The sequence below is a fragment of the Rhodamnia argentea genome, chromosome 4 (genome assembly GCF_020921035.1).
Source record: "Rhodamnia argentea isolate NSW1041297 chromosome 4, ASM2092103v1, whole genome shotgun sequence".
Lineage (NCBI taxonomy): Eukaryota > Viridiplantae > Streptophyta > Magnoliopsida > Myrtales > Myrtaceae > Rhodamnia > Rhodamnia argentea.
In genome coordinates, this window is record NC_063153.1 from 14,508,864 (window position 1) to 14,526,221 (window position 17,358).

General features: G+C 39.3%; 3 protein-coding genes and 1 non-coding gene across 5 annotated transcripts; 3 read left to right on the forward strand and 1 right to left on the reverse strand.

Annotated features, from left to right (window-relative positions):
• Positions 1-3,430: 3,430 nt before the first annotated feature.
• On the forward strand, positions 3,431-4,681 carry LOC115749151 (probable caffeoyl-CoA O-methyltransferase At4g26220). The gene is made up of 4 exons (XM_048278045.1): positions 3,431-3,482; positions 3,898-4,019; positions 4,141-4,200; positions 4,388-4,681. Exons 1-4 carry the CDS (start codon positions 3,431-3,433, stop codon positions 4,679-4,681), a joined length of 528 nt encoding a protein of 175 aa, XP_048134002.1.
• A 5,717-nt stretch (positions 4,682-10,398) lies between these two features.
• On the forward strand, positions 10,399-11,726 carry LOC115749152 (probable caffeoyl-CoA O-methyltransferase At4g26220). The gene is made up of 5 exons (XM_030685855.2): positions 10,399-10,467; positions 10,581-10,648; positions 10,918-11,062; positions 11,186-11,317; positions 11,433-11,726. The coding sequence occupies exons 1-5, from the start codon at positions 10,399-10,401 to the stop codon at positions 11,724-11,726; spliced, it is 708 nt and encodes a 235-aa protein (XP_030541715.2).
• A 532-nt stretch (positions 11,727-12,258) lies between these two features.
• TRNAP-UGG lies at positions 12,259-12,330 on the reverse strand. Its single transcript has one exon. It is a non-coding gene; the product is annotated as a tRNA-Pro (tRNA).
• A 127-nt stretch (positions 12,331-12,457) lies between these two features.
• On the forward strand, positions 12,458-17,094 carry LOC115749140 (histone acetyltransferase type B catalytic subunit). Of its 2 annotated transcripts, none has more exons than XM_030685842.2 (10): positions 12,458-12,609; positions 12,761-12,802; positions 13,536-13,645; positions 14,205-14,273; positions 14,440-14,478; positions 14,549-14,625; positions 14,773-14,872; positions 15,683-15,764; positions 15,970-16,130; positions 16,247-17,094. In XM_030685842.2, the coding sequence occupies exons 1-10, from the start codon at positions 12,531-12,533 to the stop codon at positions 16,883-16,885; spliced, it is 1,398 nt and encodes a 465-aa protein (XP_030541702.1). In that variant the 5' UTR covers positions 12,458-12,530; the 3' UTR covers positions 16,886-17,094. The 2 variants fall into 2 exon arrangements, with proteins under 2 accessions (XP_030541702.1, XP_048133874.1); XM_048277917.1 differs by having other exon boundaries at positions 12,516-12,609; positions 13,536-13,637.
• Positions 17,095-17,358: the final 264 nt, after the last annotated feature.

The following is a 17,358-nucleotide window of genomic DNA, read 5'->3' on the forward strand; positions in this document are numbered from 1 at the left end:
CGATAAAACTAAAGTTACGAAAACTCGAGGCAATCACGGCAAACAATGTAAGATGGTTGTGGAATATAAAGATAACAGGAAGATAAAATCGAACAGCTAAAGTTCACTACCTTAGCTCGAATCACAAACCTTAGCTACTAGCGACAGTTAACAACAGTCATAAATAAAGTAAATAAGATCTTACGTGACTCCTAAAGTTCAGCAACATGTGCTTTCAAAAGACTCACTGCTCGACGATCATGGTCTCATCACTCGCCCCACACCGAATCAACCGTGGATTCCGCGGCTTACAACCCTCTTCCTAACGGTTAAAATAGCCCTCATTTCTCGGCCACTATCATTCGTGGTTTTATTTTTTTTGCCGGAAATCGCTAACGTGAATGCCGGCTGTGTCATGTAAGATGACCGGCACCGACATGAATATTTTTTTAAATAATATTTTGAATTTATTATAATTATTTTATATTTTATGTTTTTTTCCTTTAATTTTTGTTCTTTTTTTTTTTGTGAGGGCCGGCAAGGGCTGCCGGTTGACGCTTGCCAGCCACTAGGGCAAGGGCTTGCGGCCCTCACTGGGTCTAGGTGAGGCCGGCGACACCCAGACCGGTAAAATAGTCCTTCATACTAAAATACCAACGGCTAACTGTTTTTCTTTCACATGCTTATTGTAAGCCGTGTCAGCCCATTTCATTTGTGCGAAAACATGTGATGTCGACGCTCGAACCTCATGGAACTCAACGAGATTCATGGACATCGACTGATCATAATCCTTCTTAAGTATGTCCAGCTTAGCTCTTAAGGAATGAACAATAATCTCAAGACAGATAACATCTTCCTGTCCGTAAGTCAACACGTAGAGATTTACTGTATATGTCATCCTATTTTGGGGTTACCTGGTTCCCAGTGCAGTTCTCCGGTTTTCGATTGGGCTGGGTTCTTGAGCGGGAATCAGGAATCGGACTGCATGAAACCGGGAACCAGACCAATTCCCATAGGAACGTGGAACCGGATCGGTTCCCATTGCCGGTTCGGTTTGATTTCCGATTCTACCTGGAACCATGCTCACCATTTGGTAACGTAGTAAACCCGACATGGTCAATGAATAGAAAGTTTGTAATTTGGACTTTGGGACACTAAACGAGACCAACATTTGATTTCGTTAGTCCGAAAATTTTTCTAAGTGAAAGATTTAATGAAAGCGAAAGCAAGATTGGATTATTTTTCTTAATCCAGATAAGTACCAAATGTTTTTGTTCGTGCCGGATTCTTCGAATCGCTTTAACGAGTCTCATTTAGAGAATAATTCATTTTTCCTGGAATCCTTATCAAGCCTATTTGCAAAAACAAAATGTCTGTTTCCCGAAATTGAAAACTATTATCTCCGTTTGTTTCGCGAAAACAAACAATTTTGTAAATATTTTTCTAGAGATAATCGATGATTTATGTCAAAACAATTTTCGTGGATGACGAAACATTTTTTACTTAAACAGACGGAGCCTACTGGTCAACATTTTTGTCCGGCGTCTCCTTTTTAGACTCTTCTCGTCCTCCTGCTTGATTCCTCATGCATGACAAGTTCTGTTCTGCGTTCTTGCCATGGTCATAATCAACAGAGGACCCGACAAATTCAGTCTCTCATCATCTTACTCAGCTTAATGTCATGCGAGGAAGGGCGTCCCCCAACCAAACGTCTCTGGCGACTACAGAGGGGAAGAGGAAATGAGAATGGCATCATTCCAATCTGACGCCTGCATCAGTTGAAAACAAACACCCAAAAAATGTCTGAATCAATCCCAAGATGACAGAACAAAATCACTTCTTTTTTCCTAATCAGTCAAACAAATCAACTATAACATAATGTTATCCTGCAGAAAAAACGACAGCCAGATGACACAGAAGTCGCCTGCTTTGACCCCTACCTTGAAAGAGAACTGTATTTATACGATGCCCATCTTCCCCATCAAGTTGCAGAAACTTTCCAAAGCTAGATTGTGATTGTTGAAAAATATGATCGAATGGGATGAACAACAGAATCAGAGTTTGAGGCATGACAACATTCTCTTTAAGGATTTATTTGCCCCACAACGTTGCTAATGGTTTCAGCAAATATCATCCAAGATACAATAATGTCTAAATGAGAATAGTAGATAACAATTCTGATATTTCTCCATAATCTCTCAAAAGAAACAATTGGAAACAATGGCTGTGTGTCTTTTAGAAAAACGAAAATAGAAATTAAGATTCAGAAAATGAACAGAGTCGCTCAATATAAATACTTGAAAGAAGATAACTTTTCATGTCTCAAAAGTGTCATTTGATCACAACTATTCGTATTCAAAATACGGTTAATTTCGGACACACCACTCCGTGTCTGAAGAGCAGTAATTCAGACACAACTCCTCATTGTCCGAAAAGCGGTTTATTCGAACACAGCTCTTCATTGTCCAAAAAACGACCTTGTCCGAAAGATTGCAACTCTTGGACATAAACCGTTAATTAAATTTCTTTACAAAAGAAAACAGTTAATTAAATTTCAAAAAATAAATTTAATAAAATAATTGCAACTCCTATGTGTACAGTCACACTATTTCATTAGGAATGAAGAAAGATTGCAACTCTTGGACGTAAACAGTTAATTAAATTTTGATAAATAAATTTAATAAAATAATTGCAACTTAAAATAAATTGATCGTTGATTAGTGCCAATAATTGTTGTGCAAGCGTGCTAAGTGCACATGTGTACGGTGAGATCTAGCCCACTTGCCCATTTTTCTTTATTTGACAGATTATAGTAGCCTTCTAACTAATAAATATATTTGCCCTCTACCTTCCATCCAATTTGGTGGGATTGCAAAAATGGCACTATGTTGTCTTTCCAAACAAACTTCAACAGTGATCTGGGCAGTTCTTTCTCCAAAGTAGAAGTAAAGTTCCTCTGATCTCGCTCTAACGTTTTGCTGCTATGTTCTCTCACAACAATCTTTCTGGGGTTCCGTGGAAACACTCTCAAGACAAGGAGGTCATCTTTGGCTTCACTTAAGGTTTCTTACCCCATTTTAATGGAGGAAAAGTTGCTTCACAGTGAAAATGAAGCGGAACACCTTCCTTTCATCTGTATTCTAACACCCAAAAACTTTATGACTTTTCGCATCTGCTGCTGCATAATGGGAAAGAAAAATGTGGCATTCTTAAGCCTTAAAAGGTTGTGGAGGCTAGAGATATCTAGGCTGTTCTCTGTATCGCTTAGGATTGTGCTGGTATCTCTTTCGAATTATGCATATACCTGATTGTGCAATAATTGATATAGTCATCTTGTAATGCCTATGAGCACCTCATATACTCTTTATTATAAAACATACAGAAATTATACAATTTTCTCTTCTGCACATTCTTTTTCAGTGTATTTGATTGATTTAGTGGCTTTGCGGAGATGGAACTGACTGTGGAAGTAGTCTCGGATGGTCCATCAGGGTTGTTGCAGAGTGATGAACTATACAATGTAAAGTCTCTCTCTCTCTCTCTCTCTCTGTTTGCAGCAATTTCTTCTGTTAAATGAAGTTGCTGTTACAGTTTGAGAACATTCTGAGTTGTTGTATTGTCATGGCAGTAAATTCTGTTCAACATTCTTTGCTCAATACCACATGCACTTTTATTGATCTCCTTAGACTGTGATCTCAAAGTGATTTCGCTTCGGTTTAGAGCGTATGAACAGATTCTATTACTTGCTTTCAGAGCCGGACATTCATGTTACGACAATGATAGATTGAGTAAACTTGGCATAGCCATAGAATTCAAGGATGGAAAGCTGCTGTCCATATACTGAAAGCAGAGAGTCTTAAGCTTGTCGAGTGTTGGTGGAATTCTTACTGAACGGGTCCTACTTTGCAACTGCGCCAGACGGGGGTCAGTTCATCGCCCTGCTCCTGAAGCTATTGAATGTGAAGAAGACTATAGAGGTCGGCATCTTCACCGGCTACTCTCTCCTCCTCACGGCTCTTACAATTCCGCAAGAAGGCAAGGTATGTCGTCTTTCACTTGGAAAAAAGGAAAAACTTGCAAGTCTCTTGGTCAAGATAGAATTAATCTGCACATTTTTCTCTTGCTGTTTCATATTGGTCAAATCAAATGTTTCCACTGCAGATCATAGCGATCGATGTAGACAGAGAAGCATACGAGATCGGATTACCCTTTATCAGGAAGGCCAGTCGAACACAAGAACGACTTTGTCAAATCGCAAGCTTTGCCTGTCCTCGATAACTTACTAGAAAACGTGAGTGCAATTTTTCCAGTAAAGCAATCCTCATTTGGGCTTGTGCAATAAAAGTAATATCTTCTGTGCTTAATTAAACTCTCAACAATCTCATCTGGCTTTGCTTATGCGTGTCAGCGAGAAAATGAAAGCAGCTTCGACTTTGCGTTCGTCGATGCTGACCAGGCAAACCTGAAGAACTATCACGAGAGGCTACTGAGGCTGGTGAGGGTCGGGGGCGTGATCGTGTACGACAACACTCTCTGGGGAGGCACCGTAGCCTTGGCCGACCCGTCCTCCTCTCACGAATTGCGGCAATTCGCGTGGGAGGACATGATCGAGTTCAACAAGATGATAGCGGGCGATCCTCGGGTCGATACATCTCAAGTCGCTCTGGGCGATGGGATGACAATCTGCAGGCGCATCTGTTGATGCCTTTTGATCAAATTTATGGCACAGATCAAAATAGTACTTGTTACTCAATCTTTTGAGATTTGAGCACAATAGCTTCTACTATCGATTGTGAGGCTGTTGTGTTATGATCTTTTGAATGCTTCCTATAAACTTCGGAGGATTGTTCACTCACTAAAAGACTGTTCCTGTGAATTTCTTTAACCTGCACTACCTAGTTCTGGTGTTAGGAATAATCTTTGTTCGACCGTTCCGAGATCAACTTTGTTATGGACGACAACGTTTTTATAAGCGTTCACTTGAGTACCATAACTTTATTTTCAATCATGTAAGTGCAATAACTTATATACAATGTTCACTTGAATACTATGATTTTTTTTTTAACACTTAAGTGCCATATAATTTTTCAATCGATCTTTTAAGTACCATAATTTTTTTAAAAGATTCACCAGAAGTGCCATGCCACGTCGATATTTTGGCATTTGGGTCAAAATTTTTGAGAAGTTACGATAGTCGAGCGATCGATTGAAAATTATGGCACCAAAGTGAACATTTTTTAGAAGTCATGCACTTATAGCTCTTAAGTGAGCATCATACAAAGACTATGGCATTTATGGTGTTCTTGCCTTGTGGACGACTAGAAGTCTACGAACAAGTCTTGGAAAAGTCGTTGAATGTGTGCTGTGTGCATAAAACTTGCTAATGAGTACTTGCACAACTCTGACAAAGAAAATTAAAAAGTTGTTGTTTCGCAACCAAACGTTGACAAAGCAAATTTCGAAACGTGAATTGATAGCAAAAATCGACAAATGATGTGAATGATCCTTTGTTGATTCTTGGATAGGAAACGTGCACCGACGATAAAAAAAACTTATTACAAGGATTTTGGATACTTGACAGAAGTATATGGAAGGTTTAGGATCAAACCCGACTTGCAAAGTTTACCCGATGAAATTGGATTCTTATGTATTTGTGCAATAGTACTCCGTCTATGTGGGCTGAGTTGGGATATTGAGCTATTCTTTCATTTGATGACTTGATAAGTTGAAGCATAATGGCGTGAATTTTCTTGGTCACTTCTCCATTGAACTGGAATTGCCTCGTCTGATTTGTTTTATCAGTCTCTCTCTTTCCGGTTCAGTAAGTCGAGACTTTAAGACCGCGAGGGCATTTGAGCCAGTTAGACATGGCTTGCGGCGGCACTTGTTGTCCTAAGATCCTGAACGGAAGCTCTCCATTCGCATCAGGCTGCAAGCTACAACCTTTTAGGGATTTTGTTGGGTGAGTGTATGGTCCGGTTTTTCCAGGCGACCTGGTGCGGTTCATATTAGGAACTGTGTATAAACAAGGTCTCAATATGAGCACTTGGATTCGTGCTCGGTGATGGTAGGGAACCCTGTGGGCGAGCGTAAGGTCTGCTGTTTCGGGCGACCTGGTGCAGTTCTTCTCTGGAGATCTAATGTAACTTCACATTAAAAGCTGTATATAAACAAAGCTTCCATACGAGCACTCGGATACGTTCTCGGCGAAGAGAGAGAGAGAGAGAGAGTGGAGCTTATCAGAGGAACCTAGGACTGAAACATACATCAACGTAGGTCCTGGGATTGTTGAAGGTGCGCATGAAACCTGCTTATGAGTCGTGCGAGAAGAAAAAGTTCGCAACTTTTCCAAAGGGTTGCATTACTATAAAGGCGGCAAAGTAAGTTTAGAAACTCATATTTGACCCATATTTCATGGTAGTGGATCGTAAATCGATTCCTTAAGTTTTAAAAGTGATTCATAAATGATTTATTTAGAAACTTAATGTGTCCGAAATGGATTTTAAATAGCTCATAAATGTGTTAGTTAAGAAAACTATAAATTATTTTTAGCAATATATATATTTAAAAATGTATAAGAACTAATTTTCTCTGAACTGAATTTTAATAGTGAAGTGTTTTAATAATATAGGTCGAGTCGGGTATAGATCACTAAATTTATATGGCATTATAATAGGTCAAAACAGATTAAATGAGTCAATATAGGTCAGACCCTTTTCAATCCGACCCAAATCTGACTCAATCCACCTGTTTAACACCTCTAATCGACAGAATCTATGATTAAATAAGAAATTTTAAATTAATAGATATAATTTTCTGGGACGCTTCTCTGTGAAAGAAAGAAGGAACAGTTTGATAACAAGGTCACAATTGGATTGCTGACAATGACGTCTTTCAAGGCAGCGTGGTAAAACTCACTTCGCCAATCGATAGAAAGTTTGTGATTTGGACATCTTGGGCACGAAATGACTTCCGTTTCGTAGTAAAAGATCTAATAAAAGCGAAAACAAGGTCCTGTTATGTTTCTTAATCTCGACAAGAAGGTCCATTTGTTTAAAGGATAATCATTTTCATTATTTTTTAACATTTCGATATTTGAATGACAGAAAGCTAATTGATATTAGGAAAATGTTTTCCAGGCTAAAACAGCAAGTTTAGATCCAGGAAAAAAGACTTCTCTTTGTGGCAAGAAGAAAATCACTTTATCTAAATCACCGTACGGATGAAAACTAACCATTCTCCTTGTAAATAATTTCAAATAGAAAATATGTTTTAATAAAAAATTTGTTTTCTTATCATCAAGTTTTTAGTGAAACAGATGTACCCTAAATATGAAATCACTTCTTCGTGCCCGATTTGCCTGGTCACGTTGTCGAGTCTCTCGAGAAGACACTTCTTATATCTACTCGATAGAGTTTGATTCATTTTTCTAGAAACTTCTTACTATAGGTATTGCTTATAAATATGGTTAATACCATGAAAAATCCCAACTTGGTACACACGTGATAAATTTGACCCTAAACTATTTTTTTTTATCGGAAAAATCTTAAAGCGATACATTTGTGGCAAATTCACCCTCCTTTATATTTTACCATCAAATTGTTGAGTTAGATGATACGTAGTAGTTGACGGGTATGCCAGGTTGGGGATTTTTACTTTCGTTTGTCACGGATATATCGGTTTGAATTTTTCATGGTATTAACCCAATTAAAAAAAAACTAATGAAGGGTAAAATTGTCACATATATTCCAGTTTGGGAGTTTTGATGATCAAAAAACTTAATTTGGGATAAATTTATCACAAATATATAGATTTGGGATTTTTGGTGGTCAAAAAAAGAGTTTGGGGTAAATTTATCACGTGTATACCAATTTGAAATTTATTATGGTATTACATAAGGACACTTCAAGTGCCAATATTTATGTACGGTACTCACTTTGCTACCAATTCTTTTTGGATCACTTAAGTGCCAAATAGGAGATAAAAAGATCACTTTAGTATCAATGGCAAGAAATTCCGACGAACTCACGGGAGTTGGCACTTAAATAATCATTTTTTTAAAAAAATGGGCACTTAAGTGATCCAAAAAACAATCACTTTAGGATCAAATCGGAGAAAAAATAATCACTTTAGTGCCAACGGTAATAAATTTCGGCGACCTCACCGGAGTTGGCATTTAAATAACCGTTTTTAAAAAAAAATTAGTACTTAAGTGATCCAAAAAAATAGTCACCAAAGTGACCATACACAAATATTGGTACTTGAAGTGTCCTTTTATCTAAAAAAAAAATTAGGGATAAATTTACCATAGATGTATTAGATTGGGATTTTCTATAGTAAAAAATATAGTTTGAGGTAAATTTGTCACATGTATACCAGTTTGGGGTAAATTTGTCACAGGTGTACCAGTTTGAATTTTTTTTTGGGGTATTAAACCTTGTAAATAATTGGTTTCTCAAAAATTGAAAAAATCATTTGTACTTTCTATTCACATTTTCTACCTTTTTTTTATTTCATTTTATCAAGCAAAATGGAAGTAAATACAATATCTAAAATCCTTGTTTGTCAATAGCAACAGTCTATGAAAAATGAACTCATAAGCTACAATAAATAATAAAAAGTTCAAAACACATAACATAAAACCGACATGTAATACTCTAGGAGGAGTCAAAAACCATGATGAAAGCCAATAAGTTGCTCTAGGAGGAAGGAATTTTCTTTTCATTCGGCCAAGCGTCATGTAATATTGTCTATGTCGTGCTCTATTTTAGGGTTACCTTGGTTTTCGATCTAGTTCTTCAGTTCGGTGGGAATCGAGAACCAATCCACATAGTTAGGTTCCAAAATACATTAAATTCGGAACTGGACCGATTTCTAGTGGAACCTGGAAATAGAGCGATTTCAAGGCCGTTTCGATCCGATTCTAGATTCTATTAGGAAATCATGTTCATCCTTTAGTAGCATGGTAAACCAATCTATAGAAAGTTTGTAATTTGGACTTTTGGACTCGAAATGAGACCCACATTTAAAGAAAGTAAGACCGGATTATGTTTCTAAATCCAAATAAATACCAAATATTTTTGTTCTCAATTCATCGAGTCATGTTAACGAGTCGCATCTAGAGAATAATTCATTTTTTCTAAAATCCCTATTACCCGTATTTACAAAATCAAAATGTTTGTTTCTCGAAATTAAAAAGTATTATCTCCATTTATTTCCCAAGAAACAAACGATCTCGATAATATTTTTCTAGAAATGATCGTTTGTATCATTTGAAATAATTAATCAATTGAAAATGTTTTATTACCGATGATAGCTTATGTCTAAACAATTTCATGGACAATGGCAATATTTTCAATTATTCGTTTTGTAAGCAATACAAGTGACATTTTTGGGAAAATACTTTCTAAATTGTTCATTTTTTTGGGAAACAATGAAGTCTAATTGACAGACAATATTTCTGTTTGGCGTCACCTTTTTTTAACTCTTCTTCTCCTCCTGCTTGATTCCTTATGCATGACAACTAGTTCTGTGGTCTTGCCATGGCAATAATATACAGAGGACTCAGACAAAATTCAGTCTCACATTATCGTACTCAACTTAACGTCAAACGAGGATGGGCGTCCCGCACCCAAACGTCTCTGGCGACTACAAGGGGGGAAGAGGAAATGACACCTGCATCAGTTGAAAACAAAAACAAAAAAATGTCTCAATCAATCTCTAGATGACAGAACAAAAGCACTTCTTCTTTTTTCCAAGTCAGTCAAACAAATCGACCATAACATAATATTATCCTGCAGACAAAACAGCAGCAAAATTCGGCAGCTTTGGTCCTATCTTGGAAGAGAAATGTATTTATATGATGCCCATTTTTCCCACCAAATTGCACAAACTTTCTCAATCTACATTTTGAACTGGGCAGTTCTTTCTCCAAAGTAGAAGGTAAAGTTCTCTGATCTCGCTCTAACTTTTTGCTGCTATTTTCTCTCACAACAGTCCATGGAAACACCCTCAAGTCAGGGAGGTCATCTTAGGCTTTAATCAAAAAGTTTCTTGCCCCCGTTTTAATGGAGGAAAAGTTGCTTCACAGTGAAAATGAAGCGGACCGCGTTCCTCCCATCTGTATTCCGCATTAACACCCAAACTATAGTGATTTTTTTCGCGTCTGCTGTTGCATAACTGGACAAAAAAAATGTTATATTTTTAAGCCTTAAATGGTTGTGGAGGCTGGAGATATCTAGGCGAGTCTCTGTATATCTTATGATTGTGCCGGTATCTCTTTCGAGTTATTGATTGCGAGATAATTTATGTAGTCGTCTTGTAATGCCTGTGAGATCCTCGTATACCCTTCATTACAATACATCACTCTTTTGCATATCCTTTATCTGCGTGTTTGATTGATCTAGTGGCTTTGCAGAGATGGAACCGACGGCGGAAATAGTCTCCGATGGTCCAGCAGGGTTGTTGCAGAGTGATGACCTATACAATGTGAAGTCTCTCTCTCTCTTTGTTTGCACCAAATTCTTCTGTTAAATGAAGTTGCTGTAACAGTTTTGAGTATACTCCTAAGTAGTTGCATGGTCATGGCAATATGTACTGAGGACTTGTGTGTACCAAGAGAAGCAGAGATTCTGAAGGAGCTCACAGATGCTAGTGCAAACTATCCACTGTAAATTCTGTTCAATATTCATTGCTCAATGCCACACGCACTTTTATTGATCTGCTTAACACTGTGATTCCAATCGCTTCAGTTTAGAGCGTATGAACAGATTCTATTACTTGCTCTCGGAGCCGGACATTCATGTCACGGCGATGATAAATTGAGTAAAATCTGGCATAACCATAGAATTCAATGATGGAAAGCTGTTGTCCATGTACGAAAACCAGAGAGTATCTTGAGTTTGTATGGTCAGTGTTGGTGATATTCTGACTGAACAGGTCCTTCATGGTAACTTCGCCGGACAGCGGTCAGCTCATTGCCCTGCTCCTGAAGCTACTGAATGCGAAGAAGACTATAGAGATCGGCGTCTTCACCGGCTACTCTCTCCTCCTCACGGCTCTTACAATTCCGCAAGATGGCAATGTACGTCGTCTTTCGCTTGGAAAAAGGGAAAAACTTGCAAGTCTGTTTGTCAAGATAGAATTAATCTGCGCATTTTTCTCTTGCTGTTTCATATTGATCCCATGAAATGTTTCTCTACTGCAGATCATAGCGATCGATGTAGACCGAGAAGCATATGAGATCGGATTACCATTTATCAAGAAGGCCAACGTCGAACACAAGATTGACTTCATTGAATCGCAAGCTTTGCCTGTCCTTGATAAATTACTAGAAAACGTGTGTAACTTTTCTAGTAAAGTAATCCTCATTTGGACTTGTGCAACAAATTTGGTATCTTCTGAGCTTGTTAGACGCTCAGACAATCTCTTCCGGCTTTTCTTTTTCGTGCCAGCAAGAAAACGAAAGCTGCTTCGGCTTTGCGTTCGTCGATGCTGATAAGGCCAACCTGAAGAACTACCATGAGAGGCTGTTGAGGCTGGTGAGGGTCGGGGGCACGATCATGTACGACAACACTCTCTGGGGTGGCACTGTCGCCTTGTCCGACCCGTCCTGTGTTGTCCCACTGAGGCAATCCGCGTGGAAGGACATGGTCGAGTTCAACAAGATGATAGCGGGCGACCCTTGGGTCGATATATCTCTCGTCGCGCTGGGCGATGGGATGACAATCTGCAGGCGCATCTATTGATGTGTCTTGATCAATTAAAAGAGTTTCTCATAAAGGCGCGTCTCTATCTTTGGAGATTCGAGCGCAATGGCTTTGGTGTGGCAGTTATGTCTTATGTCCTTTTGAATGCTTTGAATAAACTTTGGGGGATTGTTCACTCAATAAGAGACTGTTCAATGTTCATTCCGGTTTCTTCAATCTTCTTAGTCCTGGGAATTCCGAGCTGCAATCGTGATCGTTCTCATCCGGTTCCTTCAATCTTTTTTTTTTTTTTTTCATACTTACCTTACCCAAAAAAAAAAAAAATAGAGATTTTTTGTAGTTCTCGGGCATAATAATTGTTCTCGGCGCCGAGCGTACCACGAATTTTCATACATCAGCGGCATCGACACACGGTTTTTATTATCACAAGTATCGCGCAAAGTTAGTGCAAACCTAAATTTGAAGGAAAGAAAAAAGGAAAAGCAACAAAAGGAGTCTCTGCTAAAAAAAAGGAAAGCAACCAAAAATTGAAGGGAAGAAAAAAGGGAAAGCAACAAAAGGACTGAACTCGGGGGCGTTCCGAGAATCGAACTCGGGACCTCTCGCACCCAAAGCGAGAATCATACCACTAGACCAAACGCCCACCCGATAGTTCAACGTTGGAATTATTTATATGATAATTTGAATTTGTCGTCAGATGGAACTTCCACGTGACACACACGTGACTCCTGTGTGTCTTATATCGTCGTCCGCGCAACGTCCCCTCTCTCTCCCCACCACCTCTTTTTTCTGTAATTTCCCGCCTTTCCTCATCACGTTTCCCGCTCGGGAGAAACCCTAACGATGGCGCAGAAGCACGGCAGCGCGCCCGATCCAGCAGCCGAGCCCAAGAAGCGGCGGCGCGTCGGTTTCTCCGGCATCGGTAACCCCAGAACCGACTCTTGTCGAGCTGCTTACCGTTCAATTCTAAACCATTACTGTAGTCTACGGACTTCCAGGTAGTTATTTTCTTGGAAATTCACATATGTTTTAGCGCGCTCAGTGTTCTCGTTTTTCCTGCATTCATGGTGCAGATGCTGGAGTTGACCCAAATGGCTGCATCAAAGTGTATCTGGGTAAGTCTGGGTGGAGTATTTCTACGATTTTGCGGGTTTTGTTTTCCCTTCTCTTTTCGTCAGCAGCGGCTCGAATTAGTTGAAGTTCTGTATTATGCTAAACCTTTGTTTCCTCGTAGTTTAGTGCGAAATGGTCCTGATAAAATCGTTAGTATTTACTCATATAGTGGAGTGAGCTACTCTTGGGTTGATTCATGGAGTAACCAAGTAAATACATGAAGAAGGAAAGGAAGGGTAGGAGTTAATGTGATTATTGAGATCTATGGTTTACTTGACATTAGTCTGTCTTCTCATTGTGGTAACTGGCTTCCGGCCAGAAGAAAGAAAAATTCTGGTGACCAAATACGGGTCCACCCATATCAATCCAAGCTACGTTGAACTAACAGAAATGGTTATGTCTTTTGCTAATCTTCTTTATTTACTTCCAGCCGTGTAGGCATTGTTTTTTTTTTTCCCCACTCTTTGGGGTCCTGTTAAGTCGTGACCACGGTCGAATGGGAGCTATATTTGCTATGTTTATATGCTATTGGAGGTACCTGCCCTGGTTTTTCGTATGCCTTGGAGTTACTGAGTTTAGAGCTTTGTCTCGGTTTAAAGGCTCAGCTAACCATGAGATACCTTTTTTTTTTTTTGTCGGTCGTTTTTCCTTTTTTAGATCCTGAGCATTTTTTGTCTGAAATGTGTTGCAACTTCATTTGTCCGTGAGTTGTAATTTGGTTGCTGGTTTTTGTAGTGTCCAAGGAAGAAGAAGTGGGAGCTCCAGAAAGCTTCTGCCTCGATCCAGTTGATTTGAGTCACTTCTTTGAGGAAGATGGAAAAATCTATGGATACCAAGGTCTAAATGTGAGGGACATAATTTACGTGTGATACTATGTGTCCTTTGTTGTGTGGAAATGTATGAGTTGCCTGCACTTTATTTTTCACTTACCAGATAATGTGCTTTGCCTGTAGAGGGTTGGCTTTTGTTTCATTTCTGCGTGATCAAGCTGTGATCTATCTTTCATTAACTTTGCTGCCTTTTTTCCTTGTTATATTGACATCTAAGTCAAGTTTGGTTGTTGCTTGACAAGCTGCTCCCTTTTATGAGCTATGTGACAATGATAGTCTGTGTCAGCTACTGAAGACCTTGGATACTGCAGTCTGTATTTGTGCTTGAAGTGCAGTGATGTCTAGCAGTTAGTATCCTTTTGATGGTTTTGGTCGACTACTCCTGTAACATAAGCAAACATATTGAGAATGGGAAATATCTTCTGGTTTTTTTTTCTTGTAGCAATATCTTTCCTGGCTGTAAAGGAGAATATCTCATCTTTATGATTCTTTGAGCTTGTTCGAACATTGTGTGATTGTGCAGTTTTAAATATTAGAACATGACTCCACTTAATGCTTATTGCACTCGATGCAGATAACCATGTGGGTAAGTTGCGTATCATTTCATGCATATGCAAAGATTGCTTTTGAGAGCAAATCAGATGTAAGTACTCCATCTACTTCTGTGTTGTTATGATCAGTATGCATTGCTGACTTTTTTGGGGTTGTCAAAAGAATGCGGGAAAATGATGCTTTCTTCTTGCAATTTAGCTTTGTGTTTGTTTATGGTGACATGCGGTATTTGTGGTGTTTTTTTTTTTTTGTTCAAGGGAGGCAAAGGAATCACAGATCTGAACACTGCTCTTAAGGTACTGAATTTATTGGTTGAAGTTTTATCTTTCCTCTTGACAGCCGATGATTGGTTGATCTTTGAATCAGAATATGTTCGGTGAAACTCTTGTGGATAATAAAGACGACTTCCTTCAAACTTTTTCCAAGGAGACCCAATTTATTAGGTACGCAATTTTTCTTGCCGGTATCTCTTTTTTTTTTTTTTTTTTGGGGGGGGGGGGGTTATTTCAAATTAGGAGTTCATTTTCTTGGTTCTTGTTTTCTGAGTGTCTTATGTTGTTAAGTTCTCGTGTCAATATAACTTTTCTCAGGTCTGCAGTTTCAGCTGGGGAGATTTTACAGCATAAATACTCTGATGGCGATGTCAACGATTCAATTAGTAATCTAAAAGCAGTTAGTTCTGATGTCGAGGTGGGTTTAATTCTCTAAACGCTGATGCTTACTATGATTACTCATGATAATAGTCTTTACATAGGGATGCATTTTATTTCAATACATGCTTTTAAATTTTCCATATTCAGTGCTCTTCATTATTGTGCATGCATAATATGGTGAACATGACAATTAACTTTGATTATGTTTTGTAACAGGCAAAGCCTGCCTAATGAATGTGTTAATTTCCTACTGTGCTAATTAAGATTTTCCTGTTTCAATATGAGCCTGTTATGGGAAGCAGACCTCCTCTTATGAGCAATCTCATCATTGATTCTTTTAGTTGGTTCTAGTCGGAAAGTCATAAGGAGAAATGGGCATTTTTTGCCTATCATTGTGGGCTGGTGGCTAGTCAACATTGTGAAAATCAATGTCTGTCCTGCCCTTCCCTCTCTCTTGCTCTCTCTCTTTCCCCTGGGGAACGGGGAGGGAGGTGAATTTTTTTATTGCCCATTGACTATCTCATAAGCTTGACAGAGTGTTCTTAGAGGAGCTTGCTTTTCATTTTCCTGCTCTGCCTTTTGAGCCCCTTTTCCTATCGGCAAGCCCCACCCAACTCCCCCAAAAAAAAAAAACGCCACCACAAAACCCCCGCGCCTCGGTTCTGGTTCCAGAAAGGGTCAATGCAATGATCTTCCTTCGAAGCGATCTCAGGAGTTTTCCCTTATCTGAACGAGTCATCTTTCTTTAGTCCAATGCATTAGGTGTTGTTCTTTTTTTCTTTTTCTTTTGCACAGTAGGGGATACTTGTTGAGCGGATCATGAAAATTGACTCTTGCTGCATGTTAGGTGGTGCGCATGCTGATGGGCAATATGACAGCGGGACACCTGTATAGTCGGTTGGTCCCTCTTGTTCTGCTTCTTGTAGACGGTAATTCATTGACTTTTCATGGGTTATTTGGTAGTGCATGTGTTCTTGAGTATCAGTACTGGTGACCACATCTGTTGCATTATATGTCGACTCATCACATCCTGGAGGTGAACTTTTCATGGGTTATTTGGGAGTGCATGTGTTGCATTAAATGTCAAGTGTAGAAATTTCCGATCCTGAGCAAGTTTTTTCTGATGAATATCAGGTAGCAATCCTATTGATGTAACAGATTCAAGTTGGGAGCTGTATCTTCTTATTCAGAAGACCAGTGATCAGCAAGGCAATTTTCAAGATAGGCTTCTTGGTTTTGCCGCTGTATACCGTTTCTATCACTATCCTGATAATTCGCGACTGCGGCTGGGTCAGGTTTGCTGTCGTCTTGGTTATCTATAAGAAGACAGTTTTTAGTGCTTTAGAAGAGCATGTATAACGTATCTGATCAGTTAGTTTGTACTACTCATGGGGTCTTTTGCTAATATCAGATTCTAGTATTACCACTTTACCAGCGCAAAGGCTATGGCTGCTATCTCCTGGAGGTGCTTAACAATGTCGCAATAGCCGATGGTGTTTATGACTTCACAATAGAGGAGCCAGTGGATAATCTTCAACACTTGCGAACATGTATCGATGTGCAACGGCTTCTGAGCTTTGACAAAGTCCAGCTGGCAGTATATTCAACAGTGTCTCAGTTGAAGCAAGGCAAACTATCAAAGAAAACCTACATCCCTCGGTTGTTGCCTCCTCCTAGTGTGGTTGAGGATGCCAGGAAGCGTTTCAAAATCAACAAGAAGCAGTTTCTTCAATGTTGGGAGATTCTGGTCTATCTTGGGCTTGATCCAGCTGATAAGAGCATACAGGATTATTATTCTGTCATTTCAAACCGTGTCAGGGCCGACATTTTGGGAAAAGACTCTGAGACTGCTGGGAAGAAAGTGATTGAAGTACCGAGTGATTTTGATCCAGATATGTCATTCGTCATGCATAGGGCACAAGCAGGTGGTGAAGCTAATGGTATCCAGGTGGAGGACAACCAAAACAAGCAAGAAGAGCAGCTGCAGCAGTTAATTGATGAAAGATTGAAGGACATCAAGCTGATTGCTCAGAAGGTATCTCGGAAATGAGCGCAGAAAAGGTCATGTAATACCAATATTGTAGCCGTTGGGATGGAATTAACAAAGGTCCTTTAGATGACTGAGGTGGGCATTGCCCTTTTAGCTTGTGATTTGAGAAACCCTTGCAGTCCGCGATTTGCGGATCATGACAGCATGGTTTTGCTTATTCTCAATCCCTAGTTTTGGATCCATTTTCAGGAGAATTAGATCGTTTCCAAGTGTCTGTCTCTGAGAAACCCCAATGATGGCCACCGGCATTACACGCCTACCAAACAAATTGGCCGAATAAGTGCATAATAGTCCCGAGCCGGACATCACGGTAAGATGAAAGCAGTAAGCTGTGTTCGGAACGAAGTGTTTCGTCCATTGTTTCGTGGAAAAATGGCACATGAGAATTATCCTCGAGCAAATTTGGTTTTTCACATGAAAATGGAGCGTGCAACGCCTATTGACCCATCAAACGGAGACAATTCTTAAAGCGC